This window comes from Heliangelus exortis, chromosome 4 (genome assembly GCF_036169615.1).
Source record: "Heliangelus exortis chromosome 4, bHelExo1.hap1, whole genome shotgun sequence".
Classification (NCBI taxonomy): Eukaryota; Metazoa; Chordata; class Aves; order Apodiformes; family Trochilidae; genus Heliangelus; species Heliangelus exortis.
This window is the reverse complement of record NC_092425.1, coordinates 41,365,694-41,391,829: the sequence shown is the minus strand read 5'-3', so window position 1 is coordinate 41,391,829 and position 26,136 is coordinate 41,365,694. Positions and strand designations below refer to the sequence as shown.

At 45.5% G+C, this 26,136-nt stretch overlaps 3 protein-coding genes and 1 long non-coding RNA gene across 9 annotated transcripts in view; 2 read left to right on the top strand and 2 right to left on the bottom strand.

Moving 5' to 3' along the window:
* The window catches only part of TADA2B (transcriptional adaptor 2B), a 67,508-nt gene that overhangs the window by 762 nt on the left and 40,610 nt on the right, over positions 1 to 26,136 (bottom strand). The gene's annotated exons all lie outside the window — the stretch shown is intronic.
* On the top strand, positions 76 to 26,136 carry GTF2E2 (general transcription factor IIE subunit 2). Of its 3 annotated transcripts, XM_071744025.1 has the most exons (8): positions 77 to 167; positions 828 to 994; positions 12,088 to 12,179; positions 12,704 to 12,811; positions 14,530 to 14,712; positions 15,183 to 15,276; positions 24,106 to 24,221; positions 25,215 to 26,136. In XM_071744025.1, the coding sequence occupies exons 2-8, from the start codon at positions 832 to 834 to the stop codon at positions 25,332 to 25,334; spliced, it is 876 nt and encodes a 291-aa protein (XP_071600126.1). In that variant the 5' UTR covers positions 77 to 167; positions 828 to 831; the 3' UTR covers positions 25,335 to 26,136. The 3 variants fall into 3 exon arrangements, with proteins under 3 accessions (XP_071600128.1, XP_071600127.1, XP_071600126.1); XM_071744027.1 differs by lacking the exons at positions 24,106 to 24,221; positions 25,215 to 26,136 and adding an exon at positions 22,034 to 23,261 and having other exon boundaries at positions 76 to 167; XM_071744026.1 differs by lacking the exons at positions 24,106 to 24,221; positions 25,215 to 26,136 and adding an exon at positions 17,338 to 17,597 and having other exon boundaries at positions 76 to 167.
* On the top strand, positions 1,710 to 4,006 carry LOC139796206 (uncharacterized). Its single transcript, XR_011725887.1, has 2 exons — positions 1,710 to 2,307; positions 3,420 to 4,006. It is a non-coding gene; the product is annotated as an uncharacterized lncRNA (long non-coding RNA).
* On the bottom strand, positions 6,157 to 10,165 carry SMIM18 (small integral membrane protein 18). 4 transcript variants are annotated; one of them, XM_071744034.1, is made up of 2 exons: positions 10,090 to 10,165; positions 6,157 to 6,736 (listed from the first exon to the last, which is right to left on the bottom strand). In XM_071744034.1, exon 2 carries the CDS (start codon positions 6,689 to 6,691, stop codon positions 6,398 to 6,400), a length of 294 nt encoding a protein of 97 aa, XP_071600135.1. In that variant the 5' UTR covers positions 6,692 to 6,736; positions 10,090 to 10,165; the 3' UTR covers positions 6,157 to 6,397. The 4 variants fall into 4 exon arrangements, with proteins under 4 accessions (XP_071600135.1, XP_071600133.1, XP_071600132.1 ...); XM_071744032.1 differs by lacking the exon at positions 10,090 to 10,165 and adding an exon at positions 6,989 to 7,062; XM_071744031.1 differs by lacking the exon at positions 10,090 to 10,165 and adding an exon at positions 6,915 to 6,997.

Here is a 26,136-nt window from a genome sequence, read left to right as displayed (position 1 = left end):
GCCTTTCCCTAGGCCGCAGCCGTTGCCACGGCAACGCCCGACCCACTTCCGGGGTGTGGAGGGGGCGGTGCGTTGCGTTAGGGCGGGGCTGTGCCGCAAAGGCTGCCGGGAGGGGCGGTCTGGCCCAATCGGCGGGGGCGGCCTGTGGCTCGCGCTGCGGCGGGCGGGTGAGGCGGCGCCGTGAGGGGGCACGCGGGGCCGTGAGGCGATGGGGGGGGAGAGGAGGGGAAGGAAAGGGGGGGGTAGGGAGGCAGCGGTCAGACCCGGCTCCTCAACCAGCGGCGGACAAGGCCCCAACCCAACCCGTCCCCCGCTGTGGGCACAAGCCCGGCCTCGGTTAGGAGGGGGCCTCCCCGCTGCCGGTGCTTTGCCCTGCGCCCTGGCTGTCGGTAAAGGGGGGGTGTGCGGCCGCCGGGCTCGCTGCCGGGCGGGCCGCTGAAGTTGCTGACAGAGTTTACCTCCCACCCCCTCTCTCCGTCCCGCTTCGGGTCGGTGACTTTTAAGTTCCTGGTTTAACGCCGGGTGCCTGTGAGGTTCTGCGGGGGGGGGGGCTGAGGGTCGGTGTCCTGAGAGCAGAGCTGCCCCGGCGCTAGGGACATCGCTGGGAGCTTGAGGGGCTGGTTCAGAAATCGCCTTCTCTACCTTCAAGTTCTCCCTGGGGGTTAAGGTTGTGTTCTGACGCTTTAAATCCCCACACGTGCCAGATTCTTGAAAGTCCATAGGGAGGGAAAAGAGGACTCAAACCAACACTAGGTACCTCTGCTCTTAAATCTCTTATTGACTGTAATATCTATTTCTTGCCTTTCCCATCCTGCTTCTGGTGACAGAATTATGGATCCAAGCTTACTGAGAGAGCGAGAGCTATTCAAAAAACGTGCCCTCTCCACACCAGCAGTAGAAAAACGTCCAGCGCCATCTTCTGACTCCTCTTCTTCCAAAAAGAAGAAAGCAAAGGTAGAACAAGGTGGCTCCTCAAGCTCCAAACAAAGCACAGGTTGGTGAAAGTCTCCTGTTTGACAGCTGTTGGGTATTTTCCCTTGTCTGCCTCTCAGCTGTGGTTTATCACTATGAATCAATCTCTCTCTGGATTTTCCCAGTACCTGTTGATGCTCTTTCTTTTAAATTACCACTTTCTGTCAAGCAATTTGCCTGTGCAGTGAGAAAAAGCACCTTTGCTACCACCCATATGTGTCAGGTCTCATCCTGTGACTTGCTTGCTGTTACACAATTGGGGAATCACTAATGCCAAAATATTATTTCACATGAAACTGAGCTTTGATTTGTGGATTTCAGTGCTTGCTGGACCCACAAGAAAAGCAGTAATAACCCTTCCTTTCCCTTTCCCTTTTCTTTTCCCTTTCCCTTCCCTTTCCCCCTTCTCTTCCTTTTCCCCTTTTCCCCTTTCCCCCTTCTCTTCCTTTCCCCCTTTCCCCTTTTTCCTTTTTCCCCTTTTCCCCTTCCCCCTTTCCCCCTTCCCCTTCCCCCCTTCCCCTTCCCCCCTTCCCCTTCCCCCCTTCCCCTTCCTCCCTTCCCCCTTCCTCCCTTCCCCCTTCCCCCTTCCCCCTTCCCCCTTCCCCCTTCCCCCTTCCCCCTTCCCCCTTCCCCTTTTCCCCTCTTCCCCTCTTCCCCTCTTCCCCTCTTCCCCTCTTCCCCTCTTCCCCTCTTCCCCTCTTCCCCTCTTCCCCTCTTCCCCTCTTCCCCTCTTCCCCTTTTCCCCTTTTCCCCTTTTCCCCTTCCCTATCTTTGTGGCAGCCTAAAACTTGATTTTATTAACTCTTAAAGTCATCAGTTGGCCATCCATGAGGTGGATTTTGCAACTTAAATCTTTCCTGGCTAGCACCTTGTGGTTAATAGTTCTTATTTTACCTGGGTACTAATCTTTGCTCACAAACATTGGGGTTTTTATAAGTTTCTGTCTGCTTTGGTCAGGAGTTCTGTTGTTTCCCTGGGCTGGTGAAGCTGATAGTGCATCTCTCAGTATCAAATAAGCTGATAAAAAAGTGCCAGAATTCTGTGAAATGGAAAGGGGAGCAGCATTCTCTGTGTTCCCTTTGGCTGTGTGTTCACTTGAGGGGCTTTTCAGTTCTCTGAAGGCACTGCCTGGTCTCTGGTGTGCTCAGAAGGTGAAATCAAATGTCAGGAGTGACTAAACCACAGAACACTTTGTTGTGCAAAGGCATTGTGTGCTTGTGTTTTGAATGCCACATGTGGCTCTCTTCTGAGCTCCCAGAAGAAACAATGGAGCTGAAAACAGCAGAGAAAACCATGGAGAACAATGGGAGGAGTGGAACATCATCTGTCTGAGGGGTGAGGAGCTTGTGTGTGGATCTTCAACCTCTCAGGGCACCAAATGAAGTTATTGTTAGACATTTTAAAATAATTCAAGGCAGGGTAGGTTTCCCTCAGTCCCTTTGCCTCACTCTCCTCTCCATAGGAAATTAAATCCCAAACTGCCCTGTCCTGAGTGAGAGGGGTTTGCTGGGAAAGAGGGATGGGGAAACAGAACCAGGGTGGGAAGTTCACCCGTGGGTCTGTTCCAGGAGATTTTGGTAGTTAGGTGGCCAAGAGGCAGAGCAGGTGAAGAAAGTGTCATTTCTGGGGTTTTGTGAGCCTGGGTATTTCCTCAAGTGCTTCTGCAGCCATCAGATGCTGAGCTTAAACAAACAGGGATGTGTGGCTGTGAGAAGGTGCACTTTATCTTTTTACACTGCTGCCTTTGTGCCAGACAATAGCAGAAAGGTTTCTCTAACACTTTTATGCAGGGCTTTCCCTTGGAGAATATTCACTCGCTGCTGCAGAATCACAGAATCCTAGAACTGTCTGGGTTGGAAGGGACCTCAGAGCTCATCAAGTCCAACCCTTGATCCACTCCCGCTGCAGTTCCCAGCCCATGGCACTGAGTGCCACATCCAGGCTCTTTTGAAATATCTCCAGGGATGGAGAATCCACCCCTTCCCTGGGCAGCCCATTCCAGTGTCTGATCACCCTCTCTGGAAAGAAATTCGTTCTCATGTCCAACCTAAACCTCCCCTGGCACAACTTGAGACCTCTTGTGCCCTCTTGTCTTGCTGAGAGTTGCCTGGGAAAAGAGCCCAACCCCCCCTGGCTCCAACCTCCTTTCAGGGAGTTGGAGAGAGTGATGAGGTCTCCCCTGAGCCTCCTCTTCTCCAGCCTCAACACCCCCAGCTCCCTCAGCCCTTCCTCACAGGACTTGTGCTGGATCCCTTCACAGCCTCCTTGCTCTTCTCTGGACCTGCTCCAGCACCTCAATCTCCTTCCTGAGCTGAGGGGCCCAGAACTGGACACAGGACTCAAGCTGTGGCCTCACCAGGGCAGGGGGCAGCAAGGGTGGAAGGAGAATGATGAAGAGTGAGCAAACCCAACCTTCTCAGAGCCAACCTTCTCCCTCTTACCCTTAGGAACTGGCTCAGAACCAGTGCTGGGGCTGGCAAGCAACTGGACAGGTTCAGTAGCCACAAGCAGCATGAGTAGCCCTGTGATGCTGCCAAGCCCTTTGCCTCCAAAGTGCTTTTTCATTTGAGTCACCAGATGGTTGGGTGCCTCTCAGGGTCTGCCAGAGATGGGTCTTGGGGAGCTGGAGTAAAAAAAATCCCTGTGCCATCCCAGAAAAAAAAAAAAAAGGAAATGAAGATGATCAGCCCTAGTTTTGTTGTGTGGTGACCACAGAGGTGAGGACTCGTGTCCCTGTGCTGACATGTTGGCACTGATAGTCCCTGGGTGTGGGGTGCTTGCAGGTTCTCTGTCATTGTGTGACTCAGAGACCTGTCCTCATCACTGTTTTGGGGAGGAGGGTTCATGCTGAGCTCCAGAAGGCCTTTCAGCTAAATCTTCACACTCAGGCCAGCTCTGTTGTAAGCTTTCCAGCAGGAATAATTCTTACTATATTTATCTGGAATCACTGTTCAAGGAAGCCACTTGAAAAAATTCAAAACTGCCTCGTGTGCTCAGTTTGTAATAGTAACTGGAAAATAAAGGAAATAGATCAGATCTGGTTATTTCTTTTTATTGATCAACAGTAAGTTGTGACTGAGGTCTTAGTCTCAAGACCTTTGGTGATCTCAGCCAGCAGCAATCAGCAGCTGAAATCTCCAGGAGCTGTTTCACAACTCACTCTGCCTGTCTGCAAGGGTCATCCTGAGGCTCTGGGGCTGTGTCTCCTGTTCCTTGGGCAGAGACCCAGCCCCCTTTACACAGCTGTGAAATAAACAGCTGGCAGGAGCCCCAAGTTTTTTTTCCTGGTGTGTGCTTCTCGGGAAGGTGCAGGAACAGGAGGCCAGTGTGGCAGAGGTTGCTCATGATCCTCCCTGCACACTCTGCAGCCACGGGGAGTGCTGGGCAGGAGCACTGCCAGTGGAAAGCAGTCCTGTGGCCATCCAGAGTGGGGTTTCTTATTTTCAGGAGAGAGATGTTTTGAGATGTTTTCTAATTAACTCAGTGTGTCCTGATGGCAGCTCTTGCCTCTCTTGAGCAGGACCTGGGTCTTTCAGTCTGCAGCAGGAGGTGATGAGGCACCTTCCCTCTTTCCCTGACAGTCTAAGGCATTAGCAGCACTGATGTTTTCATCACACATCTTGGCCTGAATCTGAAAATTGTCTTCTCCCTGGGATGTCAGCTTCCATTAATTGTGCTTATGGTTTGGTTTGCAGCCAGAAGTGTTCTCTACTGGTGGGACCACTGTAAGGAGTGTGTCCCAGATGAATGGTGGTAGCAGTAGCAGTCCTCTGGGTTTGGGGTTGCTCCTCCTGGCAAGTCTCTGGGCAAGTTGTGCTGGTTACTAGTAGCCTGGTAGCTTGTGAGTCCATCTCACCAAAGGAAGAGTCACATTAGGAAGTCTTTTCAGTGTGTGCAGAGCTTCTGGAGCTTGGGAGTACTGAACCTGATAGAGGGAAGCTATATATTAAAAAAAAAAATAGATAATTATAGAAACTGGCCATGGCACAAAGGTATTTCTGACACAGGCTGAGAGATCAGTGGTGTAGCTCACTTGTGCCTTTGGCCATTGGGTGGGCTTTGTTTCCCTAATGATAAAATATTAGGGGGCCTTTATATGGTTAAATAACTCGTCCCATACATAGCTTTGGTCTGGGATGTTTCTTGCTGTCCTGCTTCTCTGTGGGTTCAGGGGTGTGACAGGCTTGCCAGGTCTCACTGCTGGCTGTTGGATCCTGTAATCTAAGTTATAATTGGTAACTGCAAAACTTTATGGTTTCAATACTACAGACACAGTGCAGCTACAGAAGAAAAATAACCTGGTGAGGTCAGTTTGTGAGCAAGGCATGAGAGTGAACTCTCTGGGTGCATTGTGAGGCTGGTGAAGCAGCTCTTGTGTGCATCCACCCCACTGGCTCTAGCACAAGGTTTCTCCTGGTGGGGCCTCCTGTGGGAAGCAGGTTGCCACCTGGAAGCTGCCTGCAGGCTGGGCAGGTTCCTGGCATGGGGGTGGGAGGTCTGTGACCCCTCTCTGCTCGTGTTCCTTGGCTGGAACTTGGTCAGTTCCAGTTCAGCTCTGAAAAGTTAAGAGTGGGATGGAGCATCCAATGTGTCCAACTCCCTGCCATGTTGTGGTTATTGTGGTGGCAGCAGCCTTGGGATAGAAAGGGGGATAGAAAAGTCCCTGTTTCTTCTAGACTAGAAGGTTAACACTTCTGGAGTGTTTCCACTCGTTTTTGGGAAGATCCAGGTGTGCTTAAAGCAGCACATCTTGGCACCCAGAAGTTGTTAAATGGGTTCAATAACAAGTAAGGGGAGAGCAGTTCTCTGAAATTTGAGAAGGGGCAGGAGAAAAGGTCATGTGTGACCAGAAGAGGTTGGAAAAAAAACCATTCTAGGGCCACCTTTATGTTGGTTTACTTTTCCTCCCACCACCCTCCCTTTTAACAGCAAGAAGCCTGTAAGAGGAAGAGCTGCTGAAGACAAGAATTCACACAAGCCTGTCCTGTCTGTTTTCCTCACCCCTTGTCCATCTTTTTCCTGCCTTTGTCTCAGTGGGAGGACACTGCTGTGTCCTGGCACTGGGTATGATCAGATTGTTGAGCATTTTTATGAAAGTTCAGCAAGATAGTTTTTTAGGCAACATTTGTTCCTTCAGGTAGACAGAGATCTATGCTAACAACTCAATGTGTAAACAACAAAAGCTCATTTTAGAAACACAAATCTTTTTTCCCCACATAACATTACAACTGATCATCCTTCTGCTGAGCGCTCCAAAAGCCTTTCCCAATTACTCGAGTTCACATCCAGAGATAAAATAGCAATTGTTGTTATTATATTTAAGTCCAAAAGAAGAAAAACTTCATGTGACTTGCTCGTTCATAAAGGTACAAGAGGCTTCACTCCTGGTGTTAAACGTTCTTCAGGTGCTGCTGCTCTGTCCTCCCTACACCACCTCTGTCTCACGCCTTCTGAAGCTGTTCAGCATTGCCCTGACAGGGTTGGGCTCATTCTCCAAGTCTTTGACAGTTTTATTTTTCACACAGCAGCAACAGTCCAGCAGTTCATAGAGGAAAGCCAACACCACCAGAGAAACTACAGTAAAGATGAATATGATCAGGATAACAAAGCAGGCAGTGTTCCAGTTGTCATGGAAAGGGTAAATTTTTTGCACTTGGAAGCCCAGATACTGGGAAATGGACGTAGTCTCGTTCCAGTGAGTAGTGTTGAGAGTTGCCATTCTTTAAGAGCTGTCTCAGTGTGCTCACTGTCACAGATTTGGGAGCTGAAATAGAAAAACAAAGCTGTTGAGGGCTGTGTTAAACAAGAACACGCTGTGGTTTTTATCTGGAACCACCAGAACTTAACTCAGAGTAAATTAACTTACTCAGACTTACTTAACTTACTCAGACTAAATGCTTACACCTCCTACAAGGAGGTGTTGCATAGTTGTGTGTGCTCACACGAGTATCAGACTCCAAATGTACAACTTTGTGATTTGTCTGCAATGTCTGTTTCAGTGAAGAGTGATCCATACCTGCACCCTGTAGCCCGAGTTACTCTGGAATATGGAAATTGTGACTGCTCTGGAAGATGCTTCCAAAGCATGGAACAGAACTCAACCAAAAGTTCCATGCAAAGATAGCAGTCTCTAGTAGAAAAATAACAATCCTCATTCCTTCTAACTCATCAGGAGAGATAACAAGGAAAACCCAACCCTTTCTGAGGAGTTCTGATTCCTTTTTTTCAACTCTGCTTAACTGCTAGGGAAGAAATGCCATCTTTGGTCCAATACTGTTTGTACCCAGCAGAAGACAAAACTGCTTTGTGCTGTGGGGCAGAGGTGGGAGAAGAAGTTGGCTTCAGCAAATCTGCCTTTGGTGACAGTGTCAAGGTGATGTTGTTTTGGAGAGGCCCTTGCTCAAAAGTGTTGAAAGGAGGCTGTGCCTTGATCATTTCTGGGCTTTATCTAGAAATAAAAAGCAGTGTTGTCTGTCTCTGAATTTCTTTGGGAATTATAAGGAGGCAGATGAGGTGCTGGGCAGTAACATCTTTACAGTTATCAATCTTTTTTTCCACTGGTTTTCTTTCCTTGGCTGTGCCTCCCAAAACTGAAGGAATTTATGGATTTCTATCATATAATCTAATGGAATAAAAAATGTCCAGGGAGCCACTGGGACTCCTGGTTACCTGTCGTGGGGAATGGAGGGTGCTGTAATAACCTTTGAATCTTTCAGGCAGTTGAAAACTGGGTGTGGGAGAAGGGGACTGAGTCACAGAGGAAATAGCAAGGAGTTTTGAGGTGAAACAGCAAAAAAACAAGCAAAAAAACCCCAAACCTGCAGATGTTCATTACTAAAGGGTCCTGGCTGCCCACCTCTAGGTTAATTTTCCTCAGTAATCAAAACTGCAGAGCCAAAGGGTGACACTGATGTTTTCCTGGGTTGTGTTTCAATGAACCTGGCAAATCCCAGGAATAATTCTGCCATCAGCCTGTCTTAGGCAGTGAAAACTACAACGTGTGACCAAGGCAGAGTGTGATGGTGTCTGCTAAAGCAGTTCAAGCACCTGTTTTGTGTGTGTGTGTCATTCAAAAAAGGATACTGTGAAAACCATGATGATGCAGCCAAACCAGCTGGTGATTTAGGTCTCATTTGTATACAGATATTACACATTTTGTCCTTTATCCTTCTGTTTTCAATGGATTTAAATTGAAACAGAACAGCTTTGTTGTTGGGAAGATACCTGGCTGGAATTAGTGTTTAATACAGATTTTTATTAGAGCAGCTACAGTAACTTACTGCTTTCTCTGTTAAATCTCTTGCTGAATACACAAACTTGTAATTGAATACACAGAGTATGACTGAGATGGATAGGATTAATTAAACTCTTTTGGTTTGTTTTCTTAAACAGAAGTTTACAGAACAAATCCAAGCTAAAAATACTCCTGAGCTGAGTTGGGTCCTGGCTTTGAGAGCGTGGACCCCTTTGGTCAGGGTCTAGGAAGGAAACTCAGCTGACCTGTTTTATGGGGCTAAAAGTCCGGAGGATTTTTGAAGGGATGATTTGAAAATCTGGAGGAGGCTGAATAAAAAAATTCAGAGTCCCTTTGGAGGCGTAATTAAAGCAAGTAAGATTTAAATGTGTATTTTAAATGGCAAGAGAATATCCTCAGGAAGGAAAAGTTTTTCTCTGAACATTTTCAACGGATTTCTGAGACTGAGGATTTTGTTGCAGTCTGTTACGTGTAAGTTTTCTCACTCTGCATACACCAGGCACAAAAATTAACTGTTTCTGCTAATGCAAAATTTACTGTCTTAGTCCTTGCTAAAAGTGACAAAGATTTGGGGTCTCTGAAGAGACTGGGCATGATTCCATTGCCTGGCTGGGCCCCTTTACCAGCACAGCTCTCTGCCAGGGTGGTACCCCTGTTCCTGAGAGGAGCATCTTGGGCAGGGCATGGCTCCCCAGGAGCCACCAGGAGAGCAGCATGGGGACACTTTTCTTTACCCAGGGAGCTGGAATTTAATGCCCCAGCTGGAGGTGACTCCAGCTTGTCCAGGGTGATGATGATCTCCTTCCATGTGAATGAGTTGAGGCAGATAAATATCAGCTACTCCTTGCTGTAATTAGTGAAATAGAAGACTGAAGTAGCTGTTCCTGAGCCTTCAGAATTAACACAGCACTAATGAGGTTAGCCTCTTGGAAAGCTGTCAAAATTGGTCTGGTTTTCATGCAGCTTTACTTATTTTTAATGGCACCATTTCAATTCATGTTGTAAACCAGGCTGATCTTAGAGCAATTCAATGCCTCCAAAAAGCAGCGAGTTAAATATTTCATGAATTGGCTTCTCTAATACCTCTGTTAGGTTTCAATTTGAAATTACCCTTGTCTTGAGACACTGCAGAGGAGCAGCTATATTTGAAATCATCTTCATGGAGCAGAGGGAAATGACTGGCAAAAAAACCATCTCAGTGCAGTACTGAGGAAGTCCTGTTTAAGGAACCACTTACAGAACAGACACCTTGGGCTAGTAACATTTACAAATCTCAGGTGGATTCTAACCTGGCTGTTTGCATTGTATTGATCACAGCTCCAGCATCTGCACAGATAATTTTAGGATGCCAGGGGATTTTCTTCCTAGCCTAATGAACTCAGTTTCTAGAACAGGTTTCTAGCATATCCACAAACCCTGCTCCCTTTTGGGCAGCTCAGTTGAAGCCTTTTCACAGAACACCCACTTGGGAGATGCATTTCTTACATTTCAGGCTGAGCTGCCTTTGTTTTAAGGCAAATCCTCTCCCTGGCATTTCTGTAAAAACAGAGAGAGTCCATTACAAGGCTGCAGGAAACAGGCTGCCTCCCTGAGCATGAAATCCATTTTGGTTCCTGACTCTTGGCTCAGGGTGGGAGCTCCTCTGTAAGATGGAGCAGTCATCAATTTCCCATTAGTGCCCAGATGGTGAAAGTGCCCCTCTGATCCTGCAAGAGAAGCTCCTCCGCCCTCACGGCATCAAATCCTCCCCAGCCTAGAGAAAAAAACATCCTGATTCCAAGCAGCTTGTAGCTTACAGGCATTAATTTCTTTCATTAATCGAGGTAAACCTAAGACAAGGTTAGAAAATGATCCACACCTACCTCTTGCCTGAGAGGATGCTGAAAGAGCGCTGCTCTGGTCCCTTTTTTTTTTTTTTTTTTTTTTTTTTTTTTAACGCAGCCTATGGCACAGCTAAGATGGAGCTTTCCTGCCATTGGCCAGAGCATGATGCTGCTGACAACTTCCTTTATGCTCATTTGCATCAAACGCTCAGCCCCGGGAGGATATCATTCATAAATTTGACTTTTATTGTCTCTAAGAAGCAGCAAACCCCTTCCCACTTTATTTTTTGGGGCTGTTCTTTGTGTTCTTGGTAACGAGGGGGTGTGCTGGGGGCTCTGATCCCACTTTGCTTTGTGCTGGGAAGCAGCTGGACCCACCGTGACGTTTGAAGTGTTCATATCTCCACATTTCCTGCTTAGATTTACTTGTCAGGGTCAGTAGTGGGCTGTAGCCAGGCAGATTAAAGAAGATAATCTCCTTGATTCGACTGACAGAAGTCACCTTAACTATTTGTTGTGCCTCTGAATTTATTTTAGCCACTTCAGACTTCTCGTGACACAGACAGTTTTTTAATTATAAAATGTCCTGCACAGGCATTAATTTTTCATGATAAAAGAGGGCCCTGTGGGGAAAATCCCTACAGGCTGTGTTTTCAGCAGAGCTGGCTTTTTCTTTTTTTCCATTTTTATTTAGTAACCAGAATAAAATGTTCTTCTGTAGCTGGAATCACACTGATTCTTCTACATTCATTTTACAGTTGTTGTGCTCTGCTCTAAGACAATGTCATGTAACAGCCTCACAATGAGCAGCTGCCAAGTTTTAGATGTGATGTTTGCTCCTTTGAGATTTTGTTTTTTACTACAGTAGCACCAGTTTCCGTGAAGTCTTCCCAGTAATTATCTAAAAGTGGATTTGTTTGAAATCTGGCTACATGCAAAATTCCCTTTCTGCAGTTCTACTGACTGACAGATCAACTTGAAAGCAGGCTGAGATGCAGTGGGACAGACATGAAAATGATTCACCTGGAGCATAGTGATTTTGGAAACTGAATTTGCAGTTGCTTGTGAAGAACTTGGCAAGGGCATCCAAATTTAACCACAGTGAATCTAAGACACTTTCTCTTAAGGATTTTGTCTGCCTGGGTGGAAGTCATGGGTCTTTGTTGCACACCTTAGCTCCATTTGCATAGCATTATGATGTTTTGGGGGGTTTTATTTTTTGTTTGGTTTTTTTTAATTTCCTTTTTGGCCACTGCAAACCCCTGAGCCCTTCCACATCCTGTTCTTCACTCTTACCTGAATTCTCCAGCTGCCCAGCAGAGCACAGATTTCATTCCACTCCCCACCTGCTGCAGTTAATGCACTAACTTTAATTTTTCTTTTCTTTCTCTTGACTCATTTTTTGGCAGCAATAATAGGAGCTCAGTATTTCTCAGATACCTACTTTCCTTTCAGATTTGATTTGAAATTGCCAGTGGACAAAAAAATTCCCATGGTGATGAAGAGGGAATTTTCTTTTTCTGGAGGAGCTGAAATTCTAAAAAGCCTTTTACCACTGAGTTTGAGCAGCATTGTGCTGGTAATGAACCTGTGGCTTCTGGTAGTGGTTTGTGGCTATTTCTGTGCTCTAAAATTACTGAAACAGTCAGCAACAACCCTGCAAGAATTTTTGAAGCAAGCTTTACACAGTAGCAAACCTCACCAGACATAAAGACAGAACCAGACCTGACATGCTGCATTGTTGTTCCAGTGCTGCAGCACACCAGGTTGAATTGTTTTGTATTTATGTTGTTTTTTTTTTTAATTAAATCTTCACTAGAGCTGCTTAAAAGCAAAAAAACAACAACCAAAAACCCACAACCCAATCCAGAGCTGTGTCTGTCACAGGGAAGTGTGGATCTAGATCAACACCTGTGCCAGCACATAGTCCTGCAACACATTTCTGTCCTGAAAGTGGGAGTGAGAAGGAAATGGGGTGCAGAGCCAAGAGGGTGTTGTTGAAAGCATCATTTAATGGTTTGTTTTCTCCTTTTGTAGATCACAGCAATGGATCATTTAACTTGAAAGCCCTTTCAGGAGGCTCTGGCTACAAGTTTGGGGTCCTTGCTAAAATAGTGAATTATATGAAGGTAGGTTGTTTTGATGTAAAAGTGCAATGTTTTGAAATGCTTCAGTTATTTATTCTCCTGTGGTAGCTGAAAGATGCTGAGTATTGAAAACTCTCAAATTCTTTTACTGCAAGAGTGAGAATTTCAAGATAGGGCTTGTTAAATTCAAAATGCTGTCAGTGAACAAAACAGTCTGTACTGAAATCCTAATTATTCCAGGTCACTTTACAACCAGGAAAATGTTTTTTTATTTGCAGTAGAAATAGGAATTGCAAGATGCTGTCAGCTTTTAGGATTCATGAACTATTTATCAAAATGTAATTTGGTGCTTGAGGGATTGTCATCAGTTTCAGCTGATCCTCATTTTTTTCCTCATATTCTGAAAAAAACCAAATCAAAACTCATCTGCTGCTTGTGCTGCATCTCTCCTGGTTTTGCAGAAGTTGTTTTATCATCACATTACACCAGTTTTAATTACTTGATGATGATGGAGACACTGAATAAAATAACTGCAGAACTCTGATGGATCCTCTTTACTTTTCCAGACTCGGCACCAACGGGGGGACACACATGCACTGACCCTTGATGAGATTTTGGATGAAACACAACATTTAGATATTGGACTCAAGCAGAAACAATGGTTAATGAGTGAGGTAAAGAAAACAGCTCTTCAGATTAGAGATCAAAGGATTATGAGAAATCTGAATTATATGAGTTTAATAACAAAATTTACAGATATATAATCCCCCTTTAAGAAACCACATTGGTTCACAGGTCTGTCTTGTACCTCCTGCTGTTGAGGTAACTGAAATGAAAGTTGTTTTGATGTTTTAAGGACCTGTTAGATTAGTTTCATGGAGAGTATATTTTATGTAAAGTGAATTCATTCATGACTAATTTCATACAAAGAAACTGTTTTTCTTAAGGAGTTTCTTTGAAAAATTTCAGGCAGAGATCTCATCCAATACAGAGGATGTTAAATGAACTGAGCCCAAGGGGTATGGTACAGAATTCATAGGTTTACAGTTCTCTGTTTCTTACTGAAAGGAAGAATTCTGATGTGAAATTTGTGTCTGAAATTGTGACATAGCAAATCTGCAACTTCCCCCTGCTGGAGTTGATCAGACTCACTCTGGATGCTGGATTTTCTTGTTACAAATTCACTGCAACTTGCCACTGGATTCATCTTCATGTTTCATTGATCTGAATGTCTTAATTGAATCTAAAGATTTCTTAGTTAGCAGAAATACCTTCTTTGGTGTTTATAATTGACTTGCCTTCCTAGTTTTGCTTAGATCTCATTTAAAATCCTCACACAGAGTAGTAAAGCCTGTTGAGCTGTGGAGAAAAAAAACCAAAAAAAACCCTCTGCATAGTAAAACTAGGATGGTTTTAACTAATAGACCCTGTAGCTGTAATTGATGTTCTGGGATACAGAAACCTCCAGTCTGGCAGGGTTGGTTGTGCTGGAGGCTTGATTTTTGCTGGACTTAACTCCAGGTTTTTTCCATAAAGAACCAGAATCTCAGATGGAATGAAAAAGCCCCTCCCAACAGGTGTATATAAAATTATCACTGAATTATTACTGGATGAGAAAAGGTGAACAAATGCCCTGCAGCACCACAGTTGCCTTCTCTGTTATGGGTGTTTTCTCCCTCCTTTCTTCTTTCTGTGTGTCTTCTCTTTCTCCTTTCAGGGTCAGGCTGGCATCTGCAGAAGAAACTGAGTAGAGTTGCCCTGTGTTACAGGTGAACTTCCATTGTGGTACTGGCTGCACAGCAAATCTGATTTGGAGCATATCTTAAATCATTTTGATTTGATTTGATGTCCATGAACTTGTGTCAGCTTCACTCTGAAGCTGGATCAGAAGTTCCATCCCACTGTGCAGGAGGTCTGCTCTTCTCAATTTCTTCTACAGCTGCTGGTGCCAGTTGACAGCAGTTGGGGAAGGCTGACTCCTGGTTTGGTCACCCCAGGTTAATGCCTTTCACATCCTTAACATCCACATGAGCCCAGCTTCACCTGTCAAGTTGTGCATTTGCACAGCCAGAGAGCCCTGGTTTGCATTCCCTCTGCTTTTTATTTTCATTCCTTTCTCCAAAAGGAAGGAGTGTGGCTTTCTGCTCTTAAGAGGCTTGATGGACCTTCCAGCCCAGAGGTGTTAAGTGAACAGTGCCAAGCCTCCTTTGGTGCTTTCTCTTGGGGCTGGTGGCTCTAGGATCCAAGGATTTAAAATCCCTTACAAACTCAGGGCTCCAGACTGGCAGCTGCATTGTGTGTGGCTGCTCTAGCTGCTCAGGAGTGCACTAGGAAAAAAAAAAAGTACTAATGTGCTCTTTTCCAAGGTTGAAAATTGATGTCCCTGTTACAGGCTTTAGTCAACAATCCGAAAATAGAAGTTGTAGATGGGAAGTATGCTTTCAAACCCAAATACAACCTGAAAGATAAAAAGGCTCTTCTCAGGCTCTTGGACAAGCATGACCAGCGAGGGCTGGGAGGAATCCTCTTAGAAGATATTGAGGAAGGGCTACCAAATGCCCAGAAAGCCATAAAGGTGAGTAGCAGGCATCTCCTGTTCAGCCAATTCATTCCCTTTAGCTTAGAGGCTAAGAGAGAATTTTCTCATGAGTTTTTTTTTCTGTTCTTTTGATAAGTCAAAACCTATTTCAGATCTGCTGTTGGAGCTTTTTCTGTATTTCATCCCATATTTTCAGATTTGGCCTGATGTCTCAGCACAGCTGTCAAAGCTTTTTCTCACAAAAGACTCTTGATCTCTCCACTTTCTAACTGGAGGCATTTAGTTCTGCTTTTATACCTTGATCTCAGTCCTTCCCCATCTCATCTGCAGTTGTGTACTTCCCATCAGCAGCTGCTTCAGCTGCTTTTCCTTGCCTGTTACTTTTCCTCCTTTGGTTTGTTGTGCTTTTTTTTGTAGCACAAGATCTGGGGCTGCTGTTTTAAGTCAGAATTCTCATTCTTGGAAACCAAATGATTTTGAGTTGTTCTTTTGCTTTTGTTTTTGAGGCTTTAGGGGACCAGATCATCTTTGTTAATCGCCCTGATAAGAAGAAAATTCTCTTCTACAATGACAAGAGCTGTCAGTTTACTGTGGATGAAGGTAGGTGTTTGTTTACATCTCTCTCATGTTTCCATGATAATCAATTTTAATTCATCTTGGGTAAGGAGTCTTCAGGTATTTTAAGGTGGTAATGAAATATTAGGTATATCCAGATGTTGGGAGAGTGGTTTATGTTAACATGAAGCCAATCAGACTCGTGAGTGAGTCCAGAGACAATATCTTCTGGTTTTAATAAAACATGACACCCAACCATCCTTTTTAAGTGTAGTGGTACAGAAGAGACTAAAAATCACCTGACTGTGACTAAAATGGCACCTAACATTTTGCTGTGGAAAGGGCAGCCAAAAAAAAACCCCAAAAAGAATGGCTTCTGTGTGTGCAAGGTTGTTGTTTTCTTTTTCCAGTTTGTTAATCGTGTGCCTTTTATTGGTGAACATGAGGAGAGGCCACAGATGTCAGAGAAGGGTGAAGCAGACAGGGAGGAAATGTGAGCAAAAATCCTGGGAAGTTTACAGCTGGGAGGAGAAGCACAGATGTGGGGCAGTGCTGGAATGGATTTGGGACTTGAGATGTTTAGCATGTGTTTTCTGTCTAATTGTGGTAAAATCCTGTGGTGCAATGTGCCTTTTTGTGCACCAAAATCAATTACACAAATTGGGGGGTGTTCTAACAGTGACTTTTATGCCAGCATCAGATGCCTGTAAGTACAGAAAGCAGAAGGCAATATGTGTCAAAAGATTTTATTTTTGATGACTCAAAGACACAACATGCTCAGTTATTGACATATTGTTCTTGTAACATGCCACTTAAAACATCTTACCATATAATATTACATTAAACTTTTTAAAAATACAAAAATGGGAGAGTTTTGATAGCAACATGAACTGCTCTACTTAAAGGACCACAGGACAAAGCATGAAACTCTTTTTTCTTTGAGTATCTGAGAGGTTCATTATTTCCAGTGAAATTGAGCAGCTGGAAATGTGTATCATTAACTTATTTGTTAGGTACCACTCTTGTACTCTGAGTAATAATAGCCTTCTTCCACAAAAGATAATTAAGGAGATGGCACACCTACAGCATTTAAAAGTACAAAAATTGTTTCAAAACACTGAAGTGAATCTCTTTTTAGACCCATAATTTCTGTCACTTCTTGACAGTCAGAACTCTACGTAAAATGCAGAATTATGAGCCTGGAGTCTGCACCTTCTGGGGAATTTCTAACCTCCCAGATGCCCATAAGTTTGCTCTTTCCACTGTCATCCTGTTCATACAATCTCTCTTCAGGCCATCAGCCCTCAGCTTTTAGGGATCTGAACACACCCAAAACATTCTGAAATCAGAGCTGTTGAGACAAAAGCTTTTCAGTTTTTAGCAGCTGGTGGTTGTGTTTGTTTGCTTGTTGATCATTTTTTGTGGTGCAATCATTTCCAGATAACTGACACCCAGTCATCACAAAGGAGATATCAGAGGGAGATCTCTACCCTGTAGCTCTTAAGTTGTAATAATTTCAGGTTTAACTGTGAAATTCAACAGAAGAGCCTGGTTTTTTGAGGCATTGCCAGCTCTTCACCAGGTAGCCAGTATAAACCCAAGGCTGCTCATATACAATACATCATGTTTTAGCATGCTGAGCTAAAATGTGTTTAGGAAGAGGCAGAAAAGGTCAAGAGGTTAAGAAAAACCTCTCTAAAACCCCTTGAAACAAAATGCTTAAGGTGTTTGGCTCCTTTTCCCAGTGAAGGAAGGGAGGGGTTCCAGCCTGCAGGGTTGGTTGGTGTGTTTGTAGTTGAAGGTGGCTTTGCATTCTTTCATCCGCAGGTGGCAGCATGTTCCCATCTGAGCAGAAAGGGATTTTTTTGTTGTTGTTGTTCTGTTCCTGCTGCTTTGGGGTTTTCTTTTCCCTCGGATGCTGCTGCTTTGTTCTGTGAAGGGGCGAGAAGACTTTTGTGAGTTTCGTTTTGCTGCCTGTAGGTGCCACAAGTCTTAAAACACCCCTGAGTAAGTTCCCTTACTTAACAGTCCTTTTCCCAGCCCTGTTACCCTCTGATGAAGAAAATCTGTCCTTCCTGAGGAATTCTGCTTTCTGATTCTTTCCAGAGCACCAGAGCATGTCTCCTAGGGAGTCACTGGCAGCAGTGTCTGCCTGCAGGATGAGTTACGACACGTTTCTGCCTTAGCAGTGCTATTTCAGCTCATTAGCTCCAGCAATGTTAAAATGAAGCTTTTAGAAGACTGCAAAATAAGCCTTGAAACGTTGTCAGACTCTTTGATCTGGCAGCTGGTGACAGCTGCAAAATAAATTTCGAGCTTCATGTTTATCCTCAGAAGTAAAGGCTCTGCTCTCCTCAGAGCCTGATTCTGCCCCGTGCCACCCTCCAGTTTTCAAAGGTGTTAATATCCTCTCCAGGTCAGGTGTCCTTTCCCATCCTCCCAGAGAAGGAGGAGCTGCTTGGACAGCTTGGAAGTTGCTGTCTAAAGTATTGGGAGGAATTGCTTTCTGGCAGTGCTTGTCTCTACCCCAACTACAGCTGCTCTGATGGCTGAACAAGCTTGTGAAAATAAATCCCACTGTGCCACAGCAGCAGTGCAGTACCTGGATGTTGTGATCTCCAGGGTGCTGGAGAAGGGGTTTTTTGCAGTAAGGAATAGCTTTTGCTCTTCCTTTTATGTGATTAGCCAAGGAAGGTTCAGATTGCATGTGTTCCTTCTTGACTTCCTGACTAATTAATCTTCTGTCAGGACCATGTAGCCAAAAGCATTTAGAAAAGCCAGGCTAGATTTCAGGTGCTCCAGCCAACTCAAGCACTGCCTTTTTGTGCTGGGGCTGAGCACTTTGCTTGTGAATCAAGCCTTCACCTCGTGCCCACTGCATGCTGAAAAGCCAGTCTGATTCCTTAACTGAGAAGAGATGGTGTCTTTCACATCTGAGTGCAACACAGGAATCATAGAATCACAGAATCATAGAATGGGCTAGGTTGGAAGGGACCTCAGAGCTCATCAAGTCCAACCCTTGATCCACTCCCGCTGCAGTTCCCAGCCCATGGCACTGAGTGCCACATCCAGGCTCTTTGGAAATATCTCCAGGGATGGAGAATCCACCCCTTCCCTGGGCAGCCCATTCCAGTGTCTGATCACCCTCTCTGGAAAGAAATTCTTTCTCATGTCCAACCTAAACCTCCCCTGGCACAACTTGAGACCTCTTGTGCCCTCTTGTCTTGCTGAGAGTTGCCTGGGAAAAGAGCCCAACCCCCCCCTGGCTCCAACCTCCTTTCAGGGAGTTGGAGAGAGTGATGAGGTCTCCCCTGAGCCTCCTCTTCTCCAGCCTCAACACCCCCAGCTCCCTCAGCCCTTCCTCACAGGACTTGTGCTGGATCCCTTCCCAGCCTCCTTGCTCTTCTCTGGACCTGCTCCAGCACCTCAATCTCCTTCCTGAGCTGAGGGGCCCAGAACTGGACACAGGACTCAAGCTGTGGCCTCCCCAGGGCTGAGCACAGGGGCAGAATCCCTTCCCTGGACCTGCTGGCCACGCTGTTCCTGAGCCAGGCCAGGAAGTATTCTGCCTAAAAAAAATGATGTTATGCTTTTAATATTCCTCCTTAGTACCTTGGAAGAAATTTAAAGAATGGCCAAAGCCTCTTAAATTGAACAGCATAAAAATTGCTTGGGATCAGTGATGAAATATGGCTCTGGCTTTGAATTCCAAGATGGTCCAGGGTTTAGCTTCAAGCACCCTTTCTTTCTAGTATTTCTTTCTTTCTTATATTCTAGTATAAATCTAGTGCTGTGCTCCCTGCCATGCAGCAGGACTCCCTCTTCCCCACTGCACAGTAATTTCTTCCCTTCTGCTTTTTTTTTTACCTGTTCTCATCCTGTCCTCAGATTTTGGCTCAGCTCAGTGAAGATTTTTCAGCTGTTTTTGATCTCTGGCAGATTTTATTACCAGCGTGATACAATCATTTATCTCCAGAAGCCATCTCAGCCTTTTTTTTTTTTTCTGGGAGCAGGTGAGGCAGTCAGAAGTGCAGGATAAGCTAAGCTCAAGTCCCTGTGCTGCCATTTACCCATGACTTTATTCCCCAAATGTAAGCATTTCTAGAAAGGGCATGTGTTAGAGTCTCATCACTCAGGAATGTCAGCAGATTGTTTTCATGTATGAAGCACCCCACAGTGCAGGAAAGTTGTAATTGTGTATCCTTATCCCTTGGGTTTTTTGGAGGGAGAAGGTATTTTGTAAAATTTTTGTTATGCTGCATGATGGTTCTGCTGGTCCTGGTTTAAAGTCTGAGAGGACAGAGATGGTGATGTTAGCAGACATCTAAAGTGGCCTTTCAGTCAGCTCGTGGTCTCATTCCCTCCTCTCCTTACTTGGAAGTCCAGCAGTTTGCCATCTGGAGGAGCAAGGGAGCAGCCTCTGGGTAGTGTTGGTTCTGTCAGGCTTTTGAGTTAAAATATTTATTGATCAAATCACAAGGCATTGCATGTGGGATTGGGTCATTGTCAAGGCAAGACACCAAGTATCTGCCTTGGGTACCAGGATCACAACTTCCTGCCTCTTCTGGGGAAGAGCTGCATTGGCATCAGGACTTACCAGCATATCTCAGCCCTGGGGAGGCCACAGCTTGAGTCCTGTGTCCAGTTCTGGGCCCCTCAGCTCAGGAAGGAGCTTGAGGTGCTGGAGCAGGTCCAGAGAAGAGCAAGGAGGCTGGGAAGGGATCCAGCACAAGTCCTGTGAGGAAGGGCTGAGGGAGCTGGGGGTGTTGAGGCTGGAGAAGAGGAGGCTCAGGGGAGACCTCATCACTCTCTCCAACTCCCTGAAAGGAGGTTGGAGCCAGGGGGGGGTTGGGCTCTTTTCCCAGGCAACTCTCAGCAAGACAAGAGGGCACAAGAGGTCTCAAGTTGTGCCAGGGGAGGTTTAGGTTGGCCATGAGAAAGAATTTCTTTCCAGAGAGGGTGATCAGACATTGGAATGGGCTGCCCAGGGAAGGGGTGGATTCTCCATCCCTGGAGCTATTTCAAAAGAGCCTGGATGTGGCACTCAGTGCCATGGGCTGGGAACTGCAGCGGGAGTGGATCAAGGGTTGGACTTGGTGATCTCTGAGGTCCCTTCCAACCCAGCCAATTCTATGATTCTGTGATCTTCTTGGGGATTTATGGCACCTACATTGTTTTGGACAGAAACTCTTTAGAAGTTTTGCCCCAGGGGATTTTTTCTGTGTTCCACCCTGTCAGAGCAGCTGAAGTGGTAGGAGAAATGGTCACCTCATCTGACTGCAGCCTGCTTATAAGCTTGTTCTGGCTGCTCTGTCAAATAGTTCAGTGGATCTGATAGAAAAGTTTCTCACCTTTGCTGTGCTGTGATGGTGTAAAAACCACCTAGGAGCTGACAGGACCTGGGGGAGGAAAACTGATGTCTTCTTAAATCTTAATGGTTCTGTGCAGTGCAGGAATACATGAATCTGAACCTCTTCCCCATGCCTGCCTGAAACAGGACAACTTTCTGCTCCAAGCATCCCCTTGGTACCAAACTCCCTGTGCAGAGAAAAGACAAAACATCATCAAAACAGATTCAGTAGATGGAAACTGTCCCTAGGAACAACCTTCTGTCACTGTTTGCTCTTCAAACACCTCAGCTCATCACAGCATTTTTCTTTCTGTCTTCTCCCCTCTCCAGAGACAGGCCCAGCCTGCCACATCCTCCTGCCTGGCCAACCATAAGCATGGACACAAGGTCCACTTCTTACAGGTAGTGACCCCCTTGGGTACCTGGAGCATCAGCAGAGGCCAAGGGTGACAGGATTTCAGATTCTCCTCAAAGAAACTGGAGAAATCATGTTCTGTCTTGGGTCAAGGGGGTGAATTCTGAGGGGCAGAAGTACCACCAACACTGATGGTTGTTTCTGGAGAGCTGTAGTTGCTGCCAGCTTTTCTCAAAGGGCTCTCATATTTCAGAGGGGATGCCACAACCATCCAGATAGCCTCTTCCCAAGGTCTAAACTTTTCACTAGCAGGTAGGGGCATAATCCATGGAGACTTGGGGAATAAATCTGACAGGTAACACGGGAATGGTTCAGTGCCAGCCAGCCAGCTGCTCCCTTTCTTCAGTTCTTGCATTCAGCAGTTTTACACCAAATGGGTTTTGTGACCAGATGATGGATGTGTCTCCTTTTCCCTTTAGATGGCACCCTGCATGCAGCCAGCTCTGTGCTTCTCCACCTTTATCCTGCACTTTTAGTTCTGATCCAATCCTGTAAGACAGTGTTTCCAGGGGGGAACTGTGTTGTTGTCACTCCCCCTTCCCGAGGCAATCAGGTGTTTTAACACCCTACATGGAGCTTCAGCACGGGGAGAGGGTTCTTCTGCTGTTGCAGCAATCCAAGCAGTGGCACTGAAAGCAGCCTGATTGCTGAAGGAATTTTTAAATACTGTATAGGAGCTCTGGTGGGGCCAATTAGTGGATTAAATTATCTGTATGTTAAGTCCATTGTAGCTTTGTGGTTTGGATTCCTGTTGACTGTTACATTCCTCTTCCTTGGCCAAGTTTCAAAGGTGAACGTGGAGCTGTAAACGATGGTGCAAGCCTTGCATTACAAGAAATGCAAATGGCTGTGGTTAGATATTAACAGGGGTCTGCACTTCTCTGCATGTTGATCCTTGAAGAGCTGACCATTTATTTTCTAGTGTTTAATTTTTCACTTCTGTTCCCTGGAAGAATGTAGAGCAGTTTAACCTTAAGCACCTATCCTCAGCCTTTTATTTTTTTCTTTTTTTTTTTTTTTTATTTCTGTTGTACCAGGACATACTTATCCATATATAATGAACTCTAATAAGGAGAGACATCATCTGTGTTTGTAGCAGGACATTCTAAACAAAGGGACACTACTGTGTAAGGTCTCACTTGCTATCACCTCATGCACAGGTGCCTGTTGTGCATTTTGGAGGGCTGACCTTCAGCTCCCACCACAACACACCCATCACCTCCTTCATCTTCCCAAGCACTCCCAGGGCTCCATGTCCAGCTTGAGGTGAGGGAGAGAGTGTGAACAGAGGGGAAATCGCTGGAAAGAGCATTTTCTGCTCTGCCTGGAGGGTGCAGCGGGACCTTCTGCTCTTAACACTTCACGATCTGAGCTCTCATCGCTGAGAAGTCTCTTGTGTGCTCAGCTTTGATCATAACAAAACCTTCTCCACCTGCTCCAGGAGGATGAGGTGAGAGATGATCTGTGATGGGAGGCAGGGGGAGCTCTGCCCAACGCCTGGGGACACGCTCAGGATGGAGGAGCAGAGGGAAAACTTCTGCCTGCAGAGTCAGTCCTTGCAAAGATTTACCTGGAAGCTGCAGTCCCCATGATCCTGCTGCACTGTAGGAGAAACAGGCTGAGTGCTCTCTCTCTCCTGCAACCAAAAGTGGGCATTAGTTCTCTTCAAATATCACCAGGCAAAAAAAAAAAAAAAAAAAAAAAGAAAATAGAAAAGAAAAGAAAAGAAAAGAAAACAAAAATCACTGCCGCATTACCAAAAACGAACGCTGCTCTTGTTCTTCACTGGCAAAATTCCTTTCTTTTGTTTCCTGGAAAGCTTTAAACAGCCTGTTTACTGTTAGCAATGGGGAGAAAAAGCAAGCCCTGTCACTGAAAGCTTCTCTGCTCATTAGATAAACAAGATGCAAACCAACCCTGCCTGAGCTCGAGAAGCATTTGGATGATGCTCTCAGGCATCACGCTGTGATCCTGGGGGTGCCCTACACAGGGACAGGAGTTAGATTTGATGATCCTGATGGGTCCCTTCCAACATGGTGTGGATTCTGTGATTCAGTGGTTGTGTGATTCACTGGGAAGGGAGCTGGTCCAAGGGGAGGCACCAGGGCTGCTGCTGTTCCATGTGCTTGTTGCACGGGGCCGTTTTGTTGTTCATCGCCCGCCGCGTAGGACAGCTCCTTAAGCCCTCAGAACTTGGGGTTGTTTTGACAACTGTATACTAAATTTATCTGGAAATAAAGGGAAAAACTGAGCCTCTCGTTGCTATGTGTGCCTCGTGTTTTATTTATAGTTTGTTAGCCAAACCTGCTGACAGGCTATATCTAACTTACTGCCTGGGGAATGAAGGGAGGTGGGATTGTACCAGCCGCTGCCTGGAGAAGGCATTCCGGAGGCTCTGTGAAACTTTACATGAGGCAGAAAGTGTGCAGGCAGATGGCAGCTGCTCTAATTAAGACTTACTGTCTCTGTCTTTTTTTCCTGCTGCCGTGGCTTTTAAGGCATCTCTCTTCTTTTTAACACCAGAGGAATTTAAGTAATTTATTATCTGTACGGCACGGTGTGTATTATATTACAGTGATAAACGAGCTTCAGCCCACTGCAGTAAATGTCTTGATTCCTCAGTAAATTGGACTAGAAGATGACAAGTCTCCCAGGACAATGGCAGCTGAGGATGCATCAGTGAAGTTGCCATTTATGGTTAAGTTGCTACCTTCACCAGGATTATTTTGAACTGAAACTTATAAACCCCGTTGACAGTCTCCTCAGCTATAGTAGAGAAAAGGAAAAACAATTTAACATTAAAAGCTGATGTTGCCTTGGGTGCTCCTGGTGCTGGAGTTTGGTTAAAACAGCTGAGAAGCAGCTCGTTGTTTTCCATGAAGCATTGAGGGTGTTTTGTTGGGGTTTGTTTTTTGGAAGGGAAGCAGGCATTTGGAGCTGTGCTAATTGGGTGCCTGCTGGCAGTGATGGCTGCGTCTGTACAGTCCCAGGCTGCCCTGCCAGAATACTTTAGTGCTTGAAATCAAGCCCATTTCTTCCCCTTCTTGCGGGGGCTTTGCCCAGGGTTTGCTCTTTGGGATATAAAACGAGGGTTTGTTTGGTGTTCCAGAGTTTCAGAAGCTGTGGAGGAGCATTCCCGTGGATTCTATGGATGAGGAGAAGATTGAAGAGTATCTGAAACGCCAGGGTATTTCTTCCATGCAGGAAACTGGACCAAAGAAAATAGTAAGAGATTAAAATTGCAGATCTTTCTGGGAGATTCCCCCTTCCTGACCCCGCAGTGTTAATCCCAAAACGTGTTGGTGAGCTGATGCACAGCTGCTTTGTGTAGCTCAGGGAAGTGTGGCCAGTTTCAAGAAGTTGCAAAAAACAATGCTGCAGCCAGCAGTCAGTGTTTTTATAACTCGTTTGAGCCAGTGTAATCCAAGCAGCATCAAGAAGAGGACAAATGCCAGAAGTCCCTGTGAGCTCCAAAGTGGAAGCTTCTGCTCAAAGCTGTGCAATGCATGAGGAGTAGAAAAATAGTTACTTTTGGGGGGGAGGAGGGTGGGTTTTTTTTTTAACTTGTTCTTCTCTGCTAGATAGCTTTGAAATCAGGATGGGAACCATGTAACATGCCTCTCACCATACACAGGCTGTTCTCCAAACTGGGCACAATATGCTCCTGGTTTACTGGGAGGCCAGAATGGCTGCAAGCTTTCCAGAGATGCTTTCTTCCTGTCTTCAAACAATTATTTTGTTTACAGTTGTTTGTGTGTGACTTACTATGTCTTTTCTCCTCCTTGCTTGGCTTCAAGCTGTCCTGGAGAGCTGCTCCTGGTTTCTGCTAAGTCCCTACCCTAGATGTTTTAATGCCTGTCATTGTCTGGGCACTCCTCACAGATTTCTTATATGCTAAAAGTGTCTTTTGAGGACATGGTTGTGGATAGAATTACGGGGCGTGCACCTGCTCCTGGAGCTGCATGGGAGTGTTTGGAAAATCCATGTATAAACACCAGCTTTGCTCGTGGGTGTGGGATAGGGAGATAGATGATCCCCAGGGTCATCTCCGTGCCTGGATTTCAGCTGAATGCTGAATTCTCCTTGCAAAAACAAGCAAGCACCTTCCTCACCTGGTTCCTCTTCAGAGAAGTGGTGACTGTGCTCAGGTCACCCCTCGGGTGGGGTGTGGCAGCTGGAGGGCAGATCGTTGGACTGCTGGTTTCTTTCTTTTTGCAGGCTCCCATTCAGAGGAGGAAGAAACCTGCTTCTCAGAAGAAACGTCGATTTAAGACTCACAATGACCACTTGGCTGGAGTACTGAAAGATTACTCTGATGTCGTTCCTGGCAAGCAGTGAGGGGTTTGGATTCTGGAGCAAACATCCAGTTTTTTTATACCAGCTTTTGGCCACTCGGGCTCAGTGTCTTCTTGCAGAAAGCCTGACTGTATGTAGTAATGTGATGTGTTTCCCCCACCCCAGCAACTGCCAAGATGAAACAGGTCAGTTTAAGAGCAGGTATGAACTTCTAAATTTAGAGTTTAATTTAATTAGCTAATGGGAAATGGTGTCCTTAAGAGGTTCACACTAGCTGCCTCTTGGCATGGAGTGATAAATGGTGCTCAGCATGTAATGCAGGAGTTCCTGTCCAGTGCTTGACTCTGCTTTTACATTGCTTAAAGGGTATTTCCCTGGAATCACTTACAAGGGGCTTCCTAGTCGAATCAAACACAGTATTTGTTACACCTATTTTGGGAAAACCTTTTCATAAAAATCACTGCAGCCAAGTTTCTTTCATCACTGAACACACCCACGGTCTGTATGCTACTTCCTTGTCAGAGGACTGAGCTTTACTGAACATTGGTGATATCTGAGGCTCAAACTCAGAAAAAAAAAAAACAAAAAAAAGCCCTCTCCTGAGCTCCTAGCAGGCTACAGGATGGCAGTACAGGTGTAGTAGCTTCCTAATGCTAGTCAGAAATTGCCCTCGGTGAGTTCTTGTCACTGTAGTGGGTTGCACATGTGTTGCACAGTTCTGCTCTATGGACAGGAGGGAAATAAAGTGACAGTGTAATACTGGAGCTATTTTTTTTTTTTTTTTTTTAAAGTAATAAACTTGCAATGCTGGTTTCCAGTGTTGCTTCCTTAAAGGCTGAGAGAA

What these genes read in the sequence shown, in the direction of transcription:
- GTF2E2 (XM_071744025.1), top strand. Translation starts at nt 832, where the DNA reads ATGGATCCAAGCTTACTGAGAGAGCGAGAGCTATTCAAAAAACGTGCC. An exon ending in ATGCCCAGAAAGCCATAAAG is followed by an intron (nt 14,713 to 15,182) that starts GTGAGTAGCAGG and finishes TTTGTTTTTGAG; the next exon opens with GCTTTAGGGGACCAGATCAT. An exon ending in AAACTGGACCAAAGAAAATA is followed by an intron (nt 24,222 to 25,214) that starts GTAAGAGATTAA and finishes TTCTTTTTGCAG; the next exon opens with GCTCCCATTCAGAGGAGGAA.
- SMIM18 (XM_071744034.1), bottom strand. Translation starts at nt 6,691, where the DNA reads ATGGCAACTCTCAACACTACTCACTGGAACGAGACTACGTCCATTTCC.